The sequence below is a fragment of the Alligator mississippiensis genome, chromosome 1, assembly GCF_030867095.1.
Source record: "Alligator mississippiensis isolate rAllMis1 chromosome 1, rAllMis1, whole genome shotgun sequence".
NCBI classification, from domain to species: Eukaryota; Metazoa; Chordata; order Crocodylia; family Alligatoridae; genus Alligator; species Alligator mississippiensis.
In genome coordinates, this window is record NC_081824.1 from 40068565 (window position 1) to 40093290 (window position 24726).

Genomic DNA, 24726 nt, shown 5'->3' on the forward strand with positions numbered 1-24726 from the left:
TTACCGTGCTCTAGCAGCCTTCCATGTCTTGTGTATCAGCATCTCCATGCTTCAAAATGGTAGCAGAGGTGCTTTATCTAAAGCTCATTTGAACAAGCTTTAGATAAATCACCCCCACCAGCATTTTGAAGGCAGGGATGCTGATACATGAGATGCTCAAGGTGATTTACTTGGAGCGACTTTTGGAGCCACTTTAATTAAAGCACCCCCCTCCACTCCCACAGCACATGTATAAATGTTCACAGTGCCCATAGGATTAAGAACAATAGCTTTCTTCATTTCAGTTTTCCCTTGAAACTGATGGATTTCAAAAGACATTTTAAATAAAAGTATTTTGCAAATGCTTGTGCTTTTTCTGGAACTTGTTGAAAACATTTTGTCAAGTGACATGAAAGATGTTCTTATAAAAATAAAAGCACATTAGAAAGGTAGTTTCTGTTCAGAGGCAGAGGGTGTGTTTCCAGCTGGCTTCCTGCCTGCTTTTGCTTTTGGTGTTTAGGCTTCTTACATCTGTGTGCTTGAAGAGATCATTGCCTGCAGTCAACTTCCCAGAGCTTAAATGCAAAAAGAACAGCTCAAATTCATGTGTGGTGACAAAAACTCAAACAGGTTTATTGTCTATTAAGACAGTACACCAGCTGGTTTATGTAGCAATCCGCTCAGCAAAACTACCCTGAAACAATAATAGCAACATGATGCTTATAGCCCACGATCACCGAGGTCACTATGAGGGATGAGTCTCAAAGCCTCAATATTTATAGCTGAAATGCCCTCTGTCCCATGCTAATTCTTATTTCTCTGTTGAAATGTTCCTTTTTACCTGTCTCTTTGCCAACTTGGACACCTGCAGCTCACTGCATGCCAACTTGGGATAGCTGTACTTCACCTACTGCCAAGTTTAGGCATCTACATTTAGCCTCTGTTATCTTTACTAGCGAATTCTTACTTTATACTTCTCAAGTTGCTCGCCTACTGTTTTTTTTCTATTCTCCTTGAATCAGCATTTTTGCTTACTGCCTCTTTTATCAGGTCATTCAGCAGCCAATGAAGCCTGCTGCTCCCAAGCTCCTTTGCGGTGCCTCAGTTTAACTAGAGCTTAGTATAACCACAGCCTAGCATAACCAGAACTCCTACACTTTCATCAAAAGTGAAACAAACCTTCTTAATAGTTTCAAATATTCTGTTTTAGTACTTCAGAAGAGAATATTTCAATTTATCTTCCTGAGAGCTTTTTATAATGACATACATTATTATAAAAAAGACATTTAAAAGCTTTAAAATGTTGACATTTGAATACTTTTACTTTTATTGTAATAAATGTTTTAATTATTCAGAATGGTTATTTTTAAATAAAGATTGTGAAGGAAAAGTGTGCTTTGTTGTATGTGTTTGAAATTTTGAAATGTTGGAATATCCCACAAAATAGAAAATTCTGTTCCCACAAGTCTTGTTCTTTTTCTCATCGTGTAGATTAAATTTCAGAGTATTAATCTTAAAATACAAAATAGAGATATATTTTTTTACTTGATTACTAGGTGTCAGATTTAGTAATAATACTGAATCATGAGCGAGCAGTTGAAGCTTTTGCAAAAGGAGGCAATCTTACCCTTGGAGGAAATTTTACAGTGGCAATTGGACCTTTGGGGAGGTGAGTAATAGTAAAGTACAAACTGCTAATAAAATGTTTTAAATATCAGTATTAACACAATAGTATTTCTATAATCTGTTTTGATAATCTATATTTTATGTCATTCTGGGAATACGAACCAGAACCCGGCTCCCTGTTTCTTAGTGAAGTGTTCTAACTCCTATGCTACAACACCATATTGCTTGTTTCCTCTTGCTTCTCCTTACCTCTCACATCCTGTGAATCTTGAATCCTTTGTTGCAGTGGCACAGCTTCAACAAGCTGTCCATTCAAACCAATCTATAGTATGGTGATAAGAGCATTCTCATATGAAATCAGAGATGTGTTTTTGAACCCTCTCAGGCTGAGGAAGATTCTGAACCCTGATCTCCTATTTCTTGCTTATTTGCTTTTAGCAAAAGTAGCCCCAAAATGCATGTTGGGGAGACTCAGATCTCATATCAGGGACTTTAGGATCCAATAACTATGTAAAGGAATACCTAATCAAGCGTAGGTGCTTAGATTTCTAAAAGTAGGATACTTTTATGTTCATGCACAGAACTAGAACTCAAGGCACCTAGAGATATGCACCTCCAGCATTAGCAGCTGAATAGAGATGCTTTAAGGCTTCGAAGCTTCCAGTTCTGCCTAAAGATTTTGGTACTTGAAGCCGGATTTTATTTAATTTAGTTTAGAAAGTGACATAAAACAGTAGAAGACCCCCATCTAATTTTATACTGCTTAAAGATGTACCAGTTCTCTCAGTAGCTTATCAAACAAACTGTATTTCCTTGCATACCACACACCCTCAAATAAGACATTCAAATTATTTTTGGACAGTAGATTGTAGAAAAAAGGTTTTTTTCCAAGAATCATGGCTGACTATGCCACACATCCTCCTGGATTTAGAGTGTACAGAAAGTATAGCATCCCAGGAGACAGCAAGTGTGTACACACACAGGCCAGGTAAAGACATTACAATTTTACGAGTATAAGTGATTGGAAACTAGTCTGTGCCCATAAGAAAACAGAATTTTGCTGCGCACAGACTGGTTTAAAAATGGTGGAACCGAGTCTAAGATTTGCACTCCCCACCTTCCCTCCCTGGCTGTGTCCAGACGAATGCAGATGTAAAGTATGTGGTGCCACAGATCCATCTGCAGCATCAGACATGCAGGCATACCCCACACTGTTACTTTGTAGCATGGAGTTTATTTTTTACCCTGGGAGATCCCAGGGTCAAAAAAACGCATGCAAAAAAAACGCAGCTCCTGAAACCAGAGCCTGGCCAGCTGGAGCAATGCTCCAGCTGCTGGCCAGGTTCCCAGCTGCAGGATTGCCACAACTGCAGTTACCCGAGGACCCCAGGTAAGGCTGCTGGAGCCAGCACAGTTGCTGGCCCCAGCTCCCCTACTACACCCAGGTTAACCTTCCACATGCCGGAATGCGCATGGCACGGGTGTTCCCTGTGCACAAGTAGCAGCAGCACAAGGTGTGCCTCAGATATTTATCCCTGGGGAAACAAACATCCACACTTGTCTGGACACAGCTACTAAGGGCATATGTGGGTTCTGTTTATTACTGATCTAAACTATGCCGCTTAAAGAAAACCGTGTAACTTAGATCAATTCTACAGTGGGCTTTTTGAATGTCTGTACCTAGTCGTATTAACTTTTTGACAGTTAAGTTGACTTTTATAACTGTTAGAGCATTCACTCTTATGTGGTTCTGAGTTGACTTAAATACAGCACAAAGTAATACACCTCTGAGTTGTATTATCTTGAGTTGCATAGTTAAGTCAACTCTAAGGGGCTACTGCAGGTGAGGGCTCACAAGATGGTTGCCAGCATGTCAGGGACCTGTACGTGCGTATACTCCGATGTAACTTTAAGTTGACTTAGTTAAGTCATATTCTTTTCAGTTGATTTAGATGTATATATGCAGTCAGTATCTAGGTAAGGCATCAGGAACTTTCTGGTGTGGCAGGGGAGCAACAAAACTAGACTCCAGACCCTTGTGGGGGCACTGGCAAGACTGTTACTTCTTTACTGTAAATAGGTTTTTTATACATTCTTGTAAATAATAAAATATTGTTACCATACCACAAGCTTCATCAGGATACTACATACTGTGTGCAGTAGCTCACTCACCCTCAGGCAGCTCAATTACTGCTTCAGACACAAGCTACAGTGCTCAGCCAATAGATTCATAGATTCATAGATGTTAGGGTCGGAAGGGACCTCAATAGATCATCGAGTCCGACCCCCTGCATAGTCAGGAAAGAGTGCTGGGTTTAGATGACCCCAGCTAGATGCCTGTCTAGCTGCCTCTTGAAGACCCCCAGGGTAGGAGACAGCACCACCTCCCTTGGGAGCCCATTCCAGACCTTGGCCACTCTAGCTGTGAAGAAGTTCTTCCTAATGTCAAGTCTAAATCTGCTCTCTGCTAGCTTATGGCCATTATTTCTTGTGACCCCCAGGGGTGCCTTGGTGAGTAAAGCCTCACCAATTCCCTTCTGTGCCCCCGTGATGAACTTATAGGCAGCCACAAGGTCGCTTCTCAACCTTCTCTTGCGGAGGCTGAAGGGGTCTAGGTGCCCTAGTCTCTCCTCATAGGGCTTGGCCTGCAAGCCCTTAACCATACGAGTGGCCCTTCTCTGGACCCTTTCCAGGTTATCCACATCCCTCTTGAAGTGCGGTGCCCAAAATTGCACACACTATTCCAACTGCGGTCTGACCAGCGCCCGATAGAGGGGAAGTATCACCTCCTTGGTTCTGTTCTTCATGCATCTGCTGATGCACGATAAAGTGTCATTAGCTTTCCTGATGACTTCGTCACGCTGACGACTCATGTTCATCTTGAAGTCCATTAAGACTCCAAGATCCCTTTCCGCTTCCGTGCCACCAAGCAGGTCATTTCCTAGGCAGTAGGTATGCTGAACATTTTTCCTCCCTAGGTGCAGCACTTTGCATTTCTCCTTGTTGAATTGTATTCTGTTGTTTTCTGCCCATATGTCCAACCTGTCCAGGTCTGCTTGTAGTTGTTCCCTGCCCTCTGGCGTGTCCACTTCTACCCACAGTTTTGTGTCATCCGCAGACTTGGACAGAGTACACTTCACTCCCTCGTCCAAGTCGCTGATGAAGACATTGAAGAGTATCGGTCCAAAGACCGAGCCCTGCGGGACCCCACTGCCCACACCCTTCCAGGTCAATACTGACCCATCCACTATGACTCTCTGGGTGCGACCCTCTGGCCAATTCACCACCCACCGGACTGTGTAATCATCCAAGTCACAGCCTCTTAACTTGTTCACCAGTATGGTGTGGGATACTGTATCGAAGGCCTTCCTGAAGTCTAAGTAAATGACATCAACCCCTACTCCTGCGTCCAGGTGTTTTGTAACCTGGTCTTAAAAAGAAACTAGATTAGTCAAGCATGATCTACCTGCTACGAACCCGTGCTGGTTTCCCCTCAGCATAATTTGTCCTTCCGGGCTCTTGCAAATGTGAGCCTTAATAATTTTTTCAAAGACTTTGCCAAGGATGGAGGTGAGACTGACTGGCCTGTAGTTGCCTGGGTCCTCCTTCCTCCCCTTCTTGAAAATGGGAACCACATTGGCCCTTTTTCCGTCCTCCGGGACTTGGCCCGTGTGCCACGAGTGTTCAAATATTCCTGCCAGTGGCTGTGCAATGACATCAGCCAGTGCCTTCAGCACCCTCGGATGGAGCTCATCCAGGCCTGCTGACTTAAACGCATCCGTACTTCCAAGTGACTCTGTAGTATCTCAGGGTCAATGCTTGGTGGTCTGGTGCCTTGCTGCTGCCTCTCTACAATCCCATTGAGAGACTTGTCTTGCCCCTTGCTTAGGAACACTGAGGCAAAGAACTCATTGAGGAGTTCAGTCTTGTCCCCCCTGCTACCACACATTCCTTTAGTAACTTTGAGAGGGCTAACATAGGACTTTACTTTTCTGTTCACAAGGGCCAAAGTGAAGTGTTAGCCATTAGATCACAGTTTCTTCATGCTCCTAGTCCTCTATGATTCTGTTGCAGCAAAGAAAAATCAGCATTACTACTTAAGACACACACCTCAACTTTCAAGAACTGATTTTGGGTGGAAAGGTGTGTCACACTAGTAAATATGGTAACTTGATTACACAGTGTAAGAAAATACTTCACCTAATTAGATTGAATGTCTCTTTGTTCTGGTGTTGCAAGACAGGCTGATTTAGACGTTCTCAGTTTGCCTTATTTTGATTATTCATTATTTTATGTACGTCTATCATATACCCTCTCAACTTGCCTCCCTACTAATTTAAACAAGCCAGTCTTTCTAATTGCTCTTTAAGGAGTTTTTCTATGCCGTGGTTCATCCTGGTTACCTTTCTCAGTGCCCCTTGAACTCTGCCACGTGCTTTTGGGGATTGGGTGAATACTACTTTATGCAACATTTTAGGTACCACTGCATCAGTGATTGACATAAAGGGATTGTAATATCCTCTGTATCATTTGTCCTTGTATTCCTTATACAATCTAGCATCTTCTTTACTATGACTGCAACTATAGAAAGTTCCTTGACTGCAGCTATCGATCTCCTTGAGCTATCTATCTACAAGGATGCACAAATCCCTTTCTTGGGTTGACAGTTTTCAAAAACGTATTGAGGTGGAAGTGTTCTTTCCTTTCGAGTGTTCATTATTTAGTTTCTAATTATATGAACATATTTTTTAATCACAACCACACCATGAAAACCTAATGGAGATTTAGAACTGTAATGTGCTTAAATGTCATATAGAAAAAAAGAATAATTCTGTATCACATTTAACAGATTGTTAGGTCTCTCTCAAGTTCTTCCAAAGTCTTTCTGGCTAACTAGCTTAAAATGACTATGTCATCTGCAAATGTTGCTACCTTAATACTGAGTCTCTAGCTCAGATCCAGAACTTAGTGCTATTGCCCCATTTATAAATGCAAATTCTTTCAGTTTGGGATTATGTAGAGATTTACTGTGTTCTCTCCACTAAAAGTTATCATCGTGCAAAATTAAAAGTATCCTTTAGATGTAGTGTTCCATCCAACCTCTATAGCAGGGGTTCTCAAACCCCAGGCCGTGGCCTGGTGCCGGGCCGTGGCGGATCAGCTGCCAGACCAGAATTGGCCACAGACCAGCTAACCGGGGAGTGAGGATATCCTTACCTGTCTTCCAGCCGGAAAGTCTGGCCACGGTCAGCTGTGACTGCGGGGCAGCAACATAAAAACTTTGGGAACCCCTGCTCTATAGTATTGAGCTTCCTGTATTGTCTGTAACTAGGTGTAAAAATTTCACTAAAAATTGAAATTGAAATTGTTATTATTCCACCCAGTTTCAGTGACTTCCATTTATATCAAGACTGCAGTTACGTCCAGACGAATACATGCATGTGGGCATTCCCCATGCTGCTAACTTGCAGTGAAGAGGGGTTTTTTGACACTGGGAGATCCAGTGCCTAAAAAAATGGGGTGGCACATGTTACTCTTCATGTCCTTTACTAGCTGCAACTCCATTTGATCTAGTTGGGGATGGTCCTGCTTTGAGCAGTTGGACTAGATGACTTCTTGAGGTCTCTTCCAACCCTAACTTTCAATGATTCTATTATCACACTGTGGAATTGTCTGTTTTTATATCCTCGGTGAAAATAATAGGATTGAATAGAGAGAAAATATTCTTAAGCAAATGTTATTTACCAACATGTAGGTCAAGAATGCATATATTACATGAAACTGTGTTATGGCTTAAATATTCATATTGTATCATTAAATATTAATTCTTAAAAGGAAATGACTAGCTTTCTGAATGCTACTTCTTATATAACATTTTTTTCACTATGCTTGTATCTCACAAAATCCAGATATAAAAAATTGCAGTACATGGTGGTTTAACTGTAGCAAAAATTGAATAATCAGTGCAGATTGTCAGGAGTGATTTGACTGGGATCTCAACCATTAGTAACGCTGTCAGATAGTGGTCAAGAAACATACCAAGATGCACCGTGCAATTTTTATTTATTTATTTATTTATTTATTTATTTTTTAAATACAGGAATTTGGAAGGTGATGTTGCCTTGCGAAGCTCTGCTGCTGTCTACACTTACTGCAAATCGCGAGGGTTATTTGCAGGGGTATCTTTGGAAGGAACCTGTTTAATTGAAAGGAAAGAAACTAATCGAAAGTAAGTCCTGTTAAAAAAAAAAAAATGATTTGGTTAAATTAAATGGTGACAATAGAGGCACAACAAATTGTATTTGTTAAACAGTGTTTACAGGGTTGGGGTTGAATTTTGTTTAAATTTATTATAGAAGTGTTCCATGCTGTGTCGTTTCTTTGTTTGTTTGTTATAATGAGTGGGGAAAAGGAAGGACTATATATTTAATAGTCTCTGCGTAATAATGGCAAACTTTTTTCCCATATATTACATTGCATAAGCAAACAAATTATGCTGAAATGTTAATGGAAGGGTCAGTAGGAAAATACTTGAAATAGTTGTTTAGTGAACTTTGTAGAACAGGAACACTGTGGGGTACCACTTAGATGTTGGGTTCCTCACAACTAGTGTACCACTCATAATAAATTGAGGTAAGAGTAGTCATTGTTCAGGTGAAATATGGGACAAACAGAAAAGAAAATTTTGGCTATTTAGATTTCTATTAACATAGTGGAACAATGTCTATCTGTGGAGTGACTTCAGTTAGCTCTAATGTGATTATCCAAAGCAGAATTAGAACCACAGTAATTTCCATTATATTAGCAGTGACAGTTGAGTATTGCCTTACATGAACATAAATCTCTGCACACCATGCTACAATTTTTCTGCAGTTTAGCACAGAGTACTTCATTCTAAATTCAAAAACGTTATTTTGGAACACACAGAATGAACACGTTACTTTTGTCTTGGAATGCCAAGTCGTTCAGCTTTTTTTTTTCTTTTTCTTTTTAAATAAATTGTGCGGTATGGTTTAGAGCAAGGCAGTCCAACTTCTAAGTAACTGGGGACCCCATGCCATACAGGTCACATCAGCAGGGGCTGCATGCTGTGCTGACATCCCTTTCTTCCCACCCCCCCCTTGCCCCCCACCACACATACTGTACCACGTGTGCAGGCAGAACAACTTGGGGGACCTAAACTACCCGGACATCTGCTGGGAGACGCAGACAGCAAGGTCCCATCGCTCACGCAGGTTTCTAACTTGTGTACAGGACCTCCACCTGACACAGGAGGTGTATGGTCCCACTAGGGGGAATGCCATACTGGATCTGGTATTGGCAACGGGAGATGACATGATAGGGGACCTCCAAATCGGTAGCTATCTGGGAGACAGTGATCACCTTATGATAGAATTCAACATAAGACGGCGAGTGGGTAAGGTAACTAGTAGGGTGAAAGTGCTAGACTTTAGGAAAGCTGATCTCATTGCACTCAGGCGATTAGTCAAGGAAGCACTGCAGAGTAGGAGTTTTGATGGGATGGGTGCCCAAGAAGGGTGGCTGTGCCTAAAGGAAACGATCCTTTGGGCACAAAGCAAGACGATCCCCGAGCGAGGCAAAAGAGGGAAAGGGGCCAGGAGGCTTCCATGGCTGACCAGAGAAATCCAGGGCAGCCTAAGGGCCAAAAGGGGAGCACATAAAAAGTGGAAACAGGGTGAGATCACTAAAGATGAATATACCTCCTCTGCTCGTGCTTGTAGGGAGGCAGTTAGGCGGGCCAAAGCTACCATGGAGCTGAGGATGGCAACCCAAGTAAAGGACAACAAGAAATTGTTTTTTAGATACATAGGGAGTAAAAGGAAGGCCCAGGGAGGAATAGGACCCCTGCTAAATGGGCAGAAGCAATTGGTGACAGATAGAGGGGACAAGGCTGAACTCCTCAACGAGTTCTTTGCCTCAGTGTTCCTAAGTGAGGGGCACGACAAGTCTCTCACTGGGGTTGTAGAGAGGCAGCAGCAAGGCGCCAGACTTCCATTCGTAGATCCTGAGGTGGTGCAGAGTCACTTGGAAGAACTGGATGCCTTTAAGTCAGCAGGCCCGGATGGGCTCCATCCCAGGGTGCTGAAGGCACTGGCCGACGTCATTGCAGAGCCACTGGCGGGAATATTCGAATGCTCGTGGCGCACAGGCCAAGTCCCGGAGGACTGGAAAAGGGCTAACGTGGTCCCCATTTTCAAAAAGGGGAGGAAGGAGGACCCGGGCAACTATAGGCCGGTCAGTCTCACCTCCATCCTTGGTAAAGTATTTGAAAAAATTATCAAGGCTCACATTTGTGAGAGCCCGGCAGGACAAATTATGCTGAGGGGAAACCAGCATGGGTTTGTGGCGGGCAGATCGTGCCTGACCAACCTAGTCTCTTTCTATGACCAGGTTACGAAACGCCTGGACACAGGAGGAGGGGTGGATGTCGTATACCTGGACTTCAGGAAGGCCTTCGATACGGTATCCCACCCCATACTGGTGAACAAATTAAGAGGCTGTGATGTGGATGACTGCACAGTCCGGTGGGTGGCGAATTGGCTAGAGGGTTGCACCCAAAGAGTCGTGGTAGATGGGTCGGTCTCGACCTGGAAGGGTGTGGGCAGTGGGGTCCCGCAGGGTTCGGTCCTTGGACCGATACTCTTTAATGTCTTCATCAGCGACTTGGACGTGGGAGTGAAATGTACTCTGTCCAAGTTTGCAGATGACACAAAGCTATGGGGAGAAGTGGACACGCCAGAGGGCAGGGAACAGCTGCAGGCAGACCTGGATAGGCTGGACAAGTGGGCAGAAAACAACAGGATGCAGTTCAACAAGGAGAAATGCAAAGTGCTGCACCTAGGGAGGAAAAATGTCCAGCACACCTACAGCCTACGGAATGACCTGCTGGGTGGCACGGAAGTGGAAAGGGATCTCGGAGTCCTAGTGGACTCCAAGTTGAACATGAGCCGGCAGTGTGACGAAGCCATCAGAAAAGCCAATGGCACTTTATCGTGCATCAGCAGATGCATGACAAATAGGTCCAGGGAGGTGATACTTCCCCTCTATAGGGCGTTGGTCAGACCGCAGTTGGAGTACTGCGTGCAATTCTGGGCGCCACACTTCAAGAAGGATGCGGATAACCTGGAGAGGGTACAGCGAAGGGCAACTCGTATGGTCAAGGGCCTGCAGACCAAGCCCTATGAGGAGAGACTAGAGAAACTGGACCTTTTCAGCCTCCGCAAGAGAAGGTTGAGAGGCGACCTTGTGGCTGCCTATAAGTTCATCACGGGGGCACAGAAGGGAATTGGTGAGTATTTATTCACCAAGGCGCCCCCGGGGGTTACAAGAAACAATGGCCACAAGCTAGCAGAGAGCAGATTTAGACTGGACATTAGGAAGAACTTCTTCACAGTTCGAGTGGCCAAGGTCTGGAACGGGCTCCCAAGGGAGGTGGTGCTCTCCCCTACCCTGGGGGTCTTCAAGAGGAGGTTAGACGAGTATCTAGCTGGGGTCATTTAGACCCAGCACTCTTTCCTGCTTATGCAGGGGGTCGGACTTGATGATCTATTGAGGTCCCTTCCGACCCTAACATCTATGAATCTATGAAACTTCACCCTCAGCTTCCCAGCCACAGGCTTCCCCCACATTGCTCCATGCTGAGTTGGTGCCTTGGGCTGCAAGCTCCCCTGGCCCCACAAGTTATTCTGCACTCCCCCCTGTAGTGGAGGCAGGAAGCAGATGCAGGAGGAGGGAGGGGGGTCCTGAAGACCCTGGGTACTGCTACAGCCAGTTATGGGGGGGAGCTGTGGTCAGGTAGGAGCCTGGGGGCTACAAATTAACTCTTTATGCTCTACATGCAGCCCGTGGGCTGCCAGTTGAACAGTCCTGGTTTAGAGTCTCATTGAAGAATATCAAGAACATGTTCTTACATAGCTTTCTTTTCCCATAACTGATAATAACACTGTCAAAATTATGGAAGAATTAGGTCCAGTTTTCAGAATCTTGTTTTCTCGATTCTTTTGGCACATTTCACTGATGACAGTCAAAGCAACACATATATGCATCCTAGTCATCTTTAAATTTTAACTTGATTGTCAGGTGCTTTTTCATGTATAACATAAATTTGGTAAACTCAATGTTAGACATGACAAAAATTAGAAAGAATAACCAACCTAATAATTCATCAAGAGTCAAGGCCCTTAAAAATCACAAATGATCTGTATGCATGCTACTATAATTAATCTTTACACAACAAGGTTTAGACAAACAGTTGTGTGAGCACAGGCAGTGCAATAGGCTCTGGGAGCTGCTTCTTTACACGGGATAGTTTATGGCCAGTTTGCAATGTGCCCTCTTTGCATAAGGAGAACTTATGTGCCCCTGCCCTGGGAACTGCCAAAATGAGCTGGTGATTCTTAGTTTCCTACTGTAAATAAGGCAACTCTAAGAGTCCTAAGCAGTAAACTTGTATGTGCTTAATACCAGACATCCACTGCAATATTTGTGGTACGGTATGAAAGCTACAGAGTTTGTGAATGTTATCAAGAGTCATGTGTCCCTTTTCATCATAATGAAACTCAGTAAACACAGTCGACCAAGAATTTTCAGTATACAAATCCTCTGCGCTTTTTTGTTTACCCAAAGGTATCACAGTGGATCTTAAATGTGCATCAATAGGTCCTTAGTTGCTTAGGGCTTCTGCTAAGTCACTGCTCTGTTGTCTGTTTTATTTAGAGCTTGCTTTGAATGCTTAAGTGTACCAGGTGATCCTGTGGTTGATATCTGAATACAAGGGGAGTTGGGGGAAGAGAGTCCTTCACGTTTGCTCAAAACATCAGTAAAGATTATTCTGGAATCAGAAAAGGAAATATTTCAGTCTGGTCATCATTCCACAACAAATTCCACCATTGCTTCTTAGGTAATTGATAAAAACAAAGTAAATTAAATGTCACTATATACAACACAAAGAAATAGCCATATTTGGTACATATGGACTCTGTTAAATTCTCAGAAATGTAGGTGTTGATATAAGACTATTATCAAAGTAACTAATATTTTTAATGCTAGGTTCTATGGTCTGGATATTCGTGCTAGTGCTATTTTATTTGGTGATCTACCTCCTCCTGCTCATGCCGAAGACCTTTATAAAATTCTGAATTCTTTCACTGAAAAATATGAAATTGAAGAGCCAAAGCACCCTTCAAAGAAAGGACCAAGGGAACCAAAGAAGGTTTGCATACATCTTTTTTTCATATTGGGCTTATCAGTTACTGAAACCTTTCACTTTACAATAGAACCTAAGGTTTATACTAGGATGAGCTTTGCAGTCTCTGCAAACTCAGTGAACTATATTGACTGCTGACTGGCTCAGAGGCTGTTCCTGTGTGTAAGATTGTCACTGTTTGGAACAGTGGTGCTCAGCCTTCTCACGTTGCTGGCTGGAGGAGTGGTATAGGGCCAGTCTGAAGTCCCGATCCAGTGTGGGGTTGATCACTGATGTGATCTGGCATGCTGGCCTAGCCTGATCCCGTGCATGCTCCTGATTCCGCATACCAACTCCACTATACACAGGTGTGATCTAGCATGCAAGGTCATATCATCCACCCCGCAGGGCTCCCCACAGATTTAGAAGTTTGGCAGCATGGGAACTGCAATTAACACTGCCACTGCACCCCCACCACTACATTTTCAAACCTGTGGGGAGACCCATGATCTGGATGCCACAGTTCCATGGGCTGGTTCTGGCCAATGGGCTGCAGGTTGAGTGCAACTGGTTTAGAACTAATTGTGATAGTTCCCTGTATATTCTAGCATAATAGTATCTTTCTTCCAAGAAAGCAATTAAATTGGAGAACTTGACACGTCGCACCCAGAAAAGTTTGTTTTAATTATTATTTTTAAATAAATTCTTCACCGCTTACCTTGCTTTTTTCAGGAAATTCATTCATTATTAAAATGCCTGGATAGAAGTTTTATTTATAGTTGAGTTTCTCTGTCCCTTCTGGACTCCTTAGATGGGGTCATTACATTTTCTCAGTTAGAAGATATTGAGGATTGTAGAAGGAATTTTTATCAGTCTATACCTGGTTTTCATCCAGATATAATTCCTGGTGCTACTAATGCACTGCAGAATACATAATTTATTTTCCACTTTAGTGTTAAAACTTCATTTGAAGAATTATTGTATAACTCTGTCCAAAGATGTTATTGGTGCTTTTTATGGTCTTCTGGTCTACATCAGGTTCTTCAGTCACACTATTCTGTTCTTCCTCATGAGGTGAAATTTTATGTTACTTTTGAAATTATTTATTTTAGGCTAACGACCCACCTGTTAAACCATTATCGAGGCCACAATCACATAGGCCATCTCTGAACACTGCATCAACAGGTTAGACAATGTTTTGGTGATAATATCAATTGTTTTGTGTAACAGCAAATTATTCTAAAATAAGCCTAATAAGTATTAATATTCTTACACAAATCAACTTTATTTTCTTGTGTGAAATGGTGAGATTGCTTAGCTAAAATATGGAAATATTTATTCTCAGAGTCTGGAAATGAAATGCTTGGAGTATTTTTTTTAATATTTTTTGATAAATGTAATTTTAGCTAGTTTCTAAATGTCTCCAAATAATGAGATGTTTACCAGATGCTACAAAACTTATGAGCTGTTTTTACCTTTATGATCATTTATGACAATTTAAAATAGAAAATAAGTGCTAATGTCACAATTTGTTTGTGTGTGTGGTTCAAAAGTAGAATACTACTTTATACTGTGGAAATGTTTCTTTTATTTAAGATGAATGCATCCTTCTAAAAACTGCTGTCCTGTAGAAGATATTTCTTTCCTGGCCTAAATGTCCTCTCTCTTCCCCTCTTTATTTATTCATATATTCATAGATGTTAGGGTTGGAAGGGACTTCAGTAGATCAGCAAGTCCGACCCCCTGCATACGCAGGAAAGAGTGCTGGGTTCAGATGACCCCAGCCAGATGCCTATCTAACCTCCTCTTGAAGACCCTCAGGGTAGGGGAGAACACCACCTCCCTTGGGAACCTGTTCCAGACCTTGGCCACTCTAACTGTGAAGAAGTTCTTCCTAATGTCTAGTCTAAATCTGCTGTCTGCTAGCTTATGGCCGTTATTTCTTGTGACCCCCAGGGGCACCGTGGTGAGTAGAGCCTTACCAATTCCCTCCTGCACACCCATGATGAATTTATAGGCCACAAGGTCGCCTCTCAACCTTCTCTTGCGGAGGCTGAAGAGGTCCAGGTGCCCTAGTCTTTTCTCATAGGGCTTGGCCTGCAAGCCCTTAACCATACGAGTGGCCCTTCTCTGGACCCTCTCCAGGTTATCCACATCCCTCTTGAAGTGCAGCGCCCAAAACTGCACAAAGTATTCCAACTACGGTCTGACCAATGCCCAATAGAGGGGAAGTATCACCTCCTTGGTTCCATTTGTCATGCATCTGCTGTTAGCTTTGCTGATAGTGCAGTTAGCTTTGCTGATGACTTCGTCACACTGACGACTCATGTTCATCTTGGAGTCCACTAGGACTCCAAGATCCCTTTCTGCTTCTGTGCTGCTGAGCAGGTCATTTTCCTAGGCAGTAGGTGTGCTGGACATTTTTCTTCCCTAGGTGCAGCATTTTGCATTTCTCCTTGTTAAATCGCATTCTATTGTTTTCTGCCCATTTGTCCAACCTGTCCAGGTCTCTCTGTAGTTGTTCCCTGCCCTCTGGTGTGTCCACTTCTCCCCACAGTTTTATATCATCCGCAAACTTGGACAGAGTACACTTCACTCTTCATCCAAGTCACTAATGAAGACATTGAAGAGTACTGGTCCAAGGACCGAGCCCTTTGGGACCCCACTGTCCACACCCTTCCAGGTCGATACCAACCCGTCCACCACCACTCTAGCCAATTTGCCACCCACCGGACTGTGTAATCATCCAAGTCACAGCCTCTTAATTTGTTCACCAATATGGGGTGGGATACCGTATTGAAGGCCTTCCTGAAGTCTAAGTAAACGATATCTACCCCTACTCCTGCGTCCAGGTGTTTTGTAACCTGGTCTTAAAAAGAGACTATATTAGTCAGGCATGATCTACCTGCTACGAACCCATGCTGGTTTCCCCTCAGCGTAATTTTTCCTGCTGGGCTCTCACATATATGAACCTTAATAATCTTTTCAAAGACTTTACCAAGGCTGGAGTTGAGACTGACTGGCCTGTAGTTGCTTGGATCCTCCTTCCTCCCCTTCTTGAAAATAGGGACCACACTGGCCCTTTTCCAGTCCTCCGGGACCTGGCCCATGCGCCATGAGTGCTCAGATATTCTTGCCAGTGGCTGTGCAATGGCATCAGCCAGTGCCTTCAGTACCCTCGGATGGAGCTCATCCGGGCCTGCTGACTTAAACGCATCCGTCCTTCCAAGTGACTTTGTAGTGTCTCAGGGTCAACGCTTGGTGGTCTGGCACCCTGCTGTTGTCTCTCTAGGATCCCATTGTGAGACTTGTCTTGCCCCTCGGTTAGGAACACTGAGGCAGAGAACTCATTGAGGAGTTCAGCCTTGTCCCCCCCTGTCTGTGACCAATTGCTTTTGCCCATTCAGTAGTGGTCCTGTACTGCCCTGGGCCTTCCTTTTGCTCCCTGTGTATCTGAAAATCAATTTTTTGTTATCCTTAACTTGGAATGCCATCCTCAGCTCCATGGTAGCTTTGGCCTTTCTAACTGCCTCCCTACAAGTGCGAGCTGAGGAGGCATACTCTTCTTTAGTAATTTCTCCCTGTTTCCACTGCTTTAGGTATTTAGGTAGATAGTTTTTTCATAGGGGTGGAATTTTGTTCTCAAGAGCATGGATTACATGTAGCAGTCTGCCCACCGACAGTGGAAGCAGAGGATATGCTTCTCCTGATGATTTCTACTTGCTATGAAAAGTGACAGAGAAACAATGGATTTGATAGTCAGAAACTAGCCTTTTCTGTAGGTATGATTGCTGACCCCATTTCCTCCTCTTTGAACAGGGATAAAAGCCAATATCCCAATCTATCACTCCTGATTCGAGAAATAGCTGTTTGTATTCTTCCACACTGCTTGTGATCTAACAGTAATAATTGCACAGCTGTTGTGAACTTGTGTTACAAAAGCAGCAAAGTAAAATTACATAGATTAGTATGGTATAGAATCTTATTCTAATTTTTTTCTGCAGCAGTAAAAAATCCACAGTCACTTTACCCTGAACTTCCCAGTTATGCTGCTGTGGGTGAGTACCAAACTTGATCTGTATTTAGAAATCTCATACTCAACATCTTTTTAAGACCTCTTATTGATATTATTGGAAAATGCACTGTTAAAAGAAAGATTTAAAATAAAATTAGTCCCAAGTGGTAAACAACTCTATATTTGATTTTTGTCCTTCCCATTTTAAAAATATTTTATAAACATCTAAATGTATCTCGTTGCATGGCTGTATGTATTTTTGTGAAATAGTGTCACCCCCGTTTCTCTCTTCTGATAGCTTAACTTTTCAAATAGCAAAAATCTGTTTTCCCTCTCTTGTATCTCCCTAATAATTAGTCAACCTGTCCATTTGACAATACCACCATAAAGAGGCAAAAGAAATAACCCACATAACAAACATGTCCAGCTCTAGCTTTTCCTCCCCTTGTACAAGTCAACTGAAATAAAAGTAACTCACTCTGGTCAAGTCTGAGTTTGTTGTCATAAGGTAAGTTCATCATTTTATTTATACCATTTCATTGGTTTATTCAGTGAGGTAAAAATAAGGGACTGGCTCATTTTCATTTCTAATTTTGTGGTTTGATTCTGTGGCCACTCTTGTCTAAGGGAGCTCATATATCGAAATTTCAAAGTCAGAACCCCATTAAAAATTACTTGACGCCCAGACAGTTTAACTTTTGCTGTACTAAGCAGAACCCAGGTTTTATTGGTAAAGGCCACTTGTGATGACAAATGTAAAAAAAAAACAATGCAGGTGGTAAGAAAATACAACTGTGTGTGATATTTGATAGCTAGAAAATTGCATATATATATAATACTTCTCCCAATAATGAAGAAGTCTCCATGCACTTATCTGCATGCTATGTTCAGCACCAAAGGTCTTCTTTCATCCTAGCTGATTTATGGAAATTTCTCCTATTCTGTATGCTGGAATACATTTTTGTGAAGATGGCTGATTTTGGTGGTTGAATCTAGAGGGAATCAGGCAACTATTGAGGGCACTTAAACTCAAGAATTGCATTAACAGCCAGATTTAACATAACTCTCTGAGGAGAACAAGAGGCAGGAAATGTCATTTACTCAAGACCCGCCCCATGCATACGTGCATGCTCATGCATGTGTACACTCATGCATGTATACTCTCTTTCCCCGCCAAAAACTGCTCCTTGAAGTGAAGAAGGGTTTGGCAGAAACTGGTGGTAAAAAATATTTTACCTTACATTTCAGTACATTTCAGATCTGTTTTCCATAGACAGGTACAGACGTATGGCTTGTAGGTATCCTGGTGGATTGAATATTATAGATAGTTCCTGCTTTTAGGCTCTAAAATGCTAATTTCCAGAGTAAAGAATAAGGCTCTGAGCCTGCAATGTGTTCTGTTAGTACTGATTATCAGCACCTCCTTCCCTCCCATACTGTTGCATAGTTCCGCTGAAATCAATAGGAGCATTTAGAAACAAGGACCTATGTTAACTGATCACACAGCAGGCTCAGAGGCTATAGTTACATATTCAGGCTCTTAATAGAATAAAATGAAGCTGCAACATGCAAACCAAATCTTTACTATTGCTAGTGAAGAAAATGACTATAACATGTAAACCACCAACAATAAAATGAATATTTTAACAGTTGTATCTTAGTTTTTATTATGTTAATGTAAACATTAGTATTTGATATAATTTGGCAACAGGACTTCCAGTGTCATCAGCTCTAAGCGATTAATTGTAGAGGGGGAGGGAGATAATTATCATAAAGGCTGAAAGAAGTGAACCACTTGGTGTTTGTTTATGTTACATCAGGAAAAGCTAGACTTGTGTTTGAAATATCTTTCATTACATGTCGTGGTGGAGACCTGAGTTATCTTGATGAATATAATCTAGGCAAGTCTAAGGCAGAATGTTAAATTAAAAACATGTTTGTCTTATACAATATTATGATCCCTGATTCATATGCAAGCAGAGCAGGCTGAGGTTTTATGTAACTGAATTTGGTCAAGAATAATACTTAAATTAACATGTTTTAATGTGAAATGGTATTCAGAAAGATTTCAGAGGTGGCCCAAAACTGGGAAATGTTGCATATTTCAATGAAAAATTAAGTTACTAAGAGTTACTAAAATTGTGACAATAAATCAGTCTTGGGTGTTAGACACTATTGAAATTCTCAGCCCAAGAAAATACTACTTTATTTGAAACAAATTCTGCTTTAGACCCATAATAATAATTGATTATAAATCTGACTTTTTCCCCAGAAATAAGTGTTGAGGTATATGCTTCTTCTTTCTTTTTGAGAAATATATTGATTTCTCATGTTTTTCCCTTGCCATCCAACAAAAAGAACTTATAACTCACTTTATAAAAAATCTTGCATCCTACCCTGTCAAGTTGCTAGGAAGCAAAAATGACCGTCAGTTACAGCTGAAATAGAGTCCACTAACTTTCTTTCCAGAGTTTTTGTTTCTTAGAAGCATGGCTTATATTACATAAAGCTTAGCATCTCTCTCTTAACAGATTTCAACGTGCATACTTCCTTAAATCTTAAACTTTTAGCACTATAAGGCTACAGAAAGTTCTCTAAGATAAGACTAGAAAAGAGGTCTTGGGAACTGCCTTTGAGTCTGCAGACCCAGCATCTTCATGTGAGTCTTCCTTCACTAAAAACTAAGCTACACAAAGAAGTATTCTGCAGGGTGGGTTTTGTCACAGCTTGATGCTCCTGTTTGCAGCTTGTGGTCATGTCCAGACGAGCACAGCCATGTGATATATGGCACCGCAGACATATCTGTGGCACCACATACCACACATTCAGCTGTTGTCTGCACTGCAAGGGAGCAGCACGGCAGGGCAGGGGTTGACCCTTGAATATCTAGAGGTCAAAAAAACATGCACAAAAAAGTGAAGCAGGGCATGTGGGGTAGCTCATGCGGCTTAAAACTGGAGCCTGACCAGCCAGAGCCACACTCCAGCTGTTGGCCAGGCTCCAAGTGGCTGGATTGCCATTGCTGCAGCCCCAAAAGGCCCCCAGGACCCCAGGTAAGGCTGCTGGAGTCAGCCTAGCGCTGACCCCAGCCTACCCTCTCCTCCCCTCCCCTTCCCAGGGTAACCTGCTGTGTGCCAGAGGGTGCATGGCACAGGTGTTCCCTGGGGACAGCACATAAGGTGTGCTGCTGCTAGTTGTCCCTGGGGAACCAAATGTCTGCGCTCGTGTGTGTCGAGGCCGAGGGGCTGTGGCCAGCAGCCCGGGCGCATGGGCCAGGGAAAAGGTCAGCACAGCGAACTAGAATTAGGCACTGACGCATAGAGGTTGATTAAAGATTGTTTTACTTACACCATAGGTGGTCGCGGTGCAGGCAGGAAAAACTTTCTTGAGTTGCAGTTACAAAAAGACTCACGTGGAGTTTGCTAGGCTCCACAAAACAAACACGAACAGAGCTCTGGATACACACTCACGGAGTTTGCTAGGCTCCATGGAACGACCGAAAAGAGAGTCCGAAAGGTGACTCTCGACGAGCACGCAGGGTAGGGTACGTGGAGGGATCGTGCGGCAACGGGGAGAGATTCTTGGTAGCTGATCAAACCACCGGTCGGCTCCGAGACACGCGCAGAGTTTGTTAGCCTCTACCACGTGGCTCAGAGTTCTCCACGAGATGGATGCGGAGTCCCCCTAAATGAGGTCCTCCCCGGAGATCTCTGACTTGGGCGGAAACTGCTCAAGCCTCTTATACGGCTAGCAAGCTAATCGCTAGCCGCCACGTAGGAATAATTTAGAAACAGCCAATAGTGGGGTACAAATTTGCATGCGAGCAGCAGGAGCTCCTTTGCACCGGGGTTTTCTCTCTGCAGCTGAGAATTGCACCGTGCAAAGAAAGCTCCATGTGGCGGGAAATAATTCTGCAGTGCCGAAGCACACGCAAAATCATTGGGTCATGACAGTGTGGATGCCACCTGTGAGATTACTGACCAGTTCTTCCAGGCTTCCTAAACATACTCTATTTTTATACATAACCGGACAAACAAAAGTTTAGTTGGCAGAGATAGCCCTTCCTAAAACCTGTGGACATCAAAGCACTACTTGGGCTTTGTGAGATTCAAAGGGAAAGCAGATTTTACAAGGACATGCTTTTTGGATGGGATCTTGGCACATTAGAATGAACCTTGGAAATCCTTACAAGTCCCATGTCATCAATTTTCAGACTAGATTACTACTGCTTTGGGGCATGGCATGAAGCAACAATTATTAGCATTGTGGAGTAATGCTTGATCACTATCCTGGTATATGCCTGAATCCTAGTAGTAAGTTAAGAACACAGATCTTATGGATTATGCCAACAGATCTGACAGCAACAGGACTGACTATCTGCTAGTGCAAGTGATGTTCACAGATATAAATAGCATTCTGTAAAACCTGGGTTGAATAGCTAATCACTGGCTAACTCGCCATGGGGAAAGGGAACTTAATCCTCAAGGAATGGGCTCTGGAGTTGAAGAATTTCTTTACTTCTCCCCTTCTGTTTTCCAAGTCAATAACCTTGGTTAGAAAGACTTGAGCATAGTGACCTAATTTTGACTTCAACTCTAGTAAGCCTTAAGGCTGTAATAACAAATAATGTAAAAGACACATTTAACACATATTAGTTTGCTATTTTAAAAGAAAAATTAAATATGCTTTCTTGATTACTGTTTTTGTTGCCCAGAGAGATTTTTTTCTTCTGGTCAAAGTGTTGCCAAAACGGCTAGTTTCGTTCCCCTGGAAGCTTGTTCAATTACCCTCAAGGAAAGAGTCACACATACAGGCTGGGTCCATCTAGGTTTATTGTTTGCAAACAGTTCGACCAAGGAGCAGAGAGCTCAAATCAGGGCCAACGATGAGTCCGGCCTGGAATCACATTTTTATAGCTTACATTCAACAGAGTCTTGACGTACTAGAAGTTTATTCGCTGCAGTACCAGTTCCTAATTATGACGTCTTATCTTGTAGGCTGTACTTAACTAGTTATTGGTTAATGTGACTTATCAGGGTTAGTACGTGCGCACTCAAAAGTAGAATTGCAGCATGCTCAGAAGAAAAGAGCAATTTCAACAAAGTTAGTTAAACTTTAGTAACTTCTTATCTTAACGTAACCTTAAGGCACTGGACAGAGATGATTTCAAAATGCAAGGCAAGCAGTAAGAACCACAGCTTGGACATTAGACCTCCTGATCTTTACACAAAAGGGTCATAAGATGGTCATAAGACACTTCTATCATATGGTTGTTGCTCAAGCATTACTGAAAAATTATGGGGGCTAACGTCTTTTTACTACAAAAGGTACGGATCTCAACTGTTTTTTGGCCTGTTAGTTTTCTAATTTCTTAAAATGAATGCTTCTTTCCTTTAATTTGTCTCAGTAACATAGATTTCTTTGAATATGAGAAATGACAAATCATGGTTTATTAAGAGCCACGTATCAGTGTGAAAAGGAGTCTGTATTAATGGCACTGTAGCAAAGGTACTACCGTATATACTTGTATACCACATGCACTTTCCCCCAAAACTGAAGCGTGTACCTTGCATCTGCAAGCAGCCTGGGCTCTAGGTAGGTCCCTACCACATACCATGGAGTCCAGGCTGCTTGCACCAGGGAGCTGCAAGCAGCTGCACTGGGGTCTGGAGCTCCAGCCTGCCATACACCCTAAGGTGCACATGCAGCCACCGCCACCATGGAGCCTGGGCTGCTCGCAGCAAGTAGCAGACAGGCTTCAAGCACATGTACTGGGCTCCAGAGCCTCAGCCCAGCTCCATGATAGTGGCAGCAGCTTACGTGCCTCAGGATGCACGGTGGGGAAGGGGCCCGCGAGTGCTCCCCGAGGCATGCATGCAGCTGCCGATGGCTATGGAGCCAGGCCAGGGCTATGGACCCCAGTGCACTGGTTGCAGCCTCTCAGCTACCTGACACATCCAGCCCAGGTTGTGGGCAGCTGCTGCCTGCCATGGAGCCTAGGCTACTTGCAGCAAGGATGGCAGCCTCCCCACTGCCAGCTGTGAGCAGCCCGCGCTCTGTGGCTGGCAGCAGCTGCCTAGAGCCCAGGCTGGCTGTGGCATGCTAAGCAAAATGGCCTCGTGCCATGCTCTGGCATGCATGCCAGCTGCCGACCCCTGTTGTATGTCTTACTTGGAGGCATGTAGCATGTGAGAAAATGTGGTATTTTAGAAGCCTTTGCTTCTTAATATCAAAGCACTTATTTTCTGGTAAATTATTATTTCTAGATTTGAAAATATGCTCAATTCCTGTTTTTCTATCTCCCAACATACTAAATAATTCAGTACCAAACCAAAATAAAGGGAAGTTTGAGCCTGGAAAGATAATCCAAAAACCTAAATATCTAACAGTGTTTTTACTATAAGCCTTTCACAAAGAAATATTTGTAAACCTTGGATTTTCTCACTTGCCATAGGTATTTAATTTTGTAATTGTTTAATATTTTTTGTTGATTTATTTAGTCCGTAAAGAAATAGGCTCACTATCCCTTTGACTTGTTTAACGTGTCTGCTCATCTGCATAGCTATACGTTGTGCAGTGAACAGTTTCAGCTAGACCTAGACTAGATGCAGAACTCTAAAGGAGGTAATCAATATCCTAGTTAACATTGTAATTTGCTTTATGTTTAAAGTAATACAGAAAAGGCCATTCTTATTTTTATGTTTTGAAAGCACTGTAAAACATTAATGCATTTATTCAAGGTATTCTCAAATACTGAGCTGTAGTAAATCGTGTTTGACTAAAAGCACCCAGGAAGCCATCCTGTCTTAGTCTGAGAAAAAGCAAAATTTGCATAACCTACCACGATTGATCCAATAATCCATTGCCTTCACTATTAAGTTTGTGCCTTATTTTTAACATGAATTTGTCTGACTTTGGCTATGATTCATTGTTTTTGTTATGCCTTTTCTACAAGATTAAAGAGCTGTTTATTAGTACCCAATATTTTCTCCCCCCATGAAATTATATATATAATTAGAACATTTTTTAATCTTTTTTTTTTTAACAAACTAAACAAATTGAGCTCTTCAGTCACAGTGTAAGGCATCTTCTCAGTCCCCAAATAATTTTGGTGGTCTTTCTCCTCCAATTGTCCAACATCTTAGTAGTAGAATTAGACTTAGAAAAGGTACAGAGAAGGGCAACCAAAATGCCTAAAGCAGTTGCCATACCAGAAGAAACTAAAAAGTCTAGGACTCTGCAGCTTGGAAAGGAGAAGGCTGAGGGGGGACATGATAAAGTTCGTCAAGTCATGAAGGGTGTGGACTAAGTAAACAGGGAATTGTTTTTCATCGAGTCCCAGAATACAAGAGCTAGATGGCACCCATTGAAATTAGTAAGTGACGGGTTTAAAATTAACAAAAGAAAATACTTTTTTGTGCAGCACATAGTTAGCTTGTAGAAGTACTTGCCACAGAAGATTGTAAAGGCAGATAATATCACCAGGTTCAAAAAGGAACTAAATAAATTTGTGGACGAGGGATATATTCATAGCTACTAAAGAGATCAAGCTGAAATGTATATTCTGTCATCTCTAAACCAATAATTGTGCATGCTTGGGAAGGTAATGAATAGGGGATAAATCACTATAGATACATCTGGTTCAATGCTTTCCCTCTAAAGCATACATTTCTGCCACTGTCAAATACAGAATATTGGGCTAGACAGACCATTAGTTTGACCCAGTATGGCACTTCTTTTTTTTTATGTTTTATTGTCCAAAAACACCTGGAACTTCTGGAATGCTACTGAAGAAAATCAGAGGAAGGCAAACGTGATGTTGAACTTCGAGTGCATTGTATTTTTCCCTGTTCAAACGTACCTTTGATTATGTGGCCTGGTGATTTTTGGTACAATATAA

General features: G+C 42.5%; 1 protein-coding gene across 1 annotated transcript in view; it reads left to right on the top strand.

Annotated features, from left to right (window-relative positions):
* Positions 1-24726, top strand: part of SH3YL1 (SH3 and SYLF domain containing 1) — a 121347-nt gene that overhangs the window by 38541 nt on the left and 58080 nt on the right. The window contains exons 5-10 of the mRNA XM_059730006.1: positions 1536-1648; positions 7706-7834; positions 10018-10089; positions 12676-12838; positions 13924-13996; positions 16816-16869. Coding sequence (XP_059585989.1) covers positions 1536-1648; positions 7706-7834; positions 10018-10089; positions 12676-12838; positions 13924-13996; positions 16816-16869 — 604 coding nt within the window. The remainder of the gene's footprint in view (positions 1-1535; positions 1649-7705; positions 7835-10017; positions 10090-12675; positions 12839-13923; positions 13997-16815; positions 16870-24726) is intronic.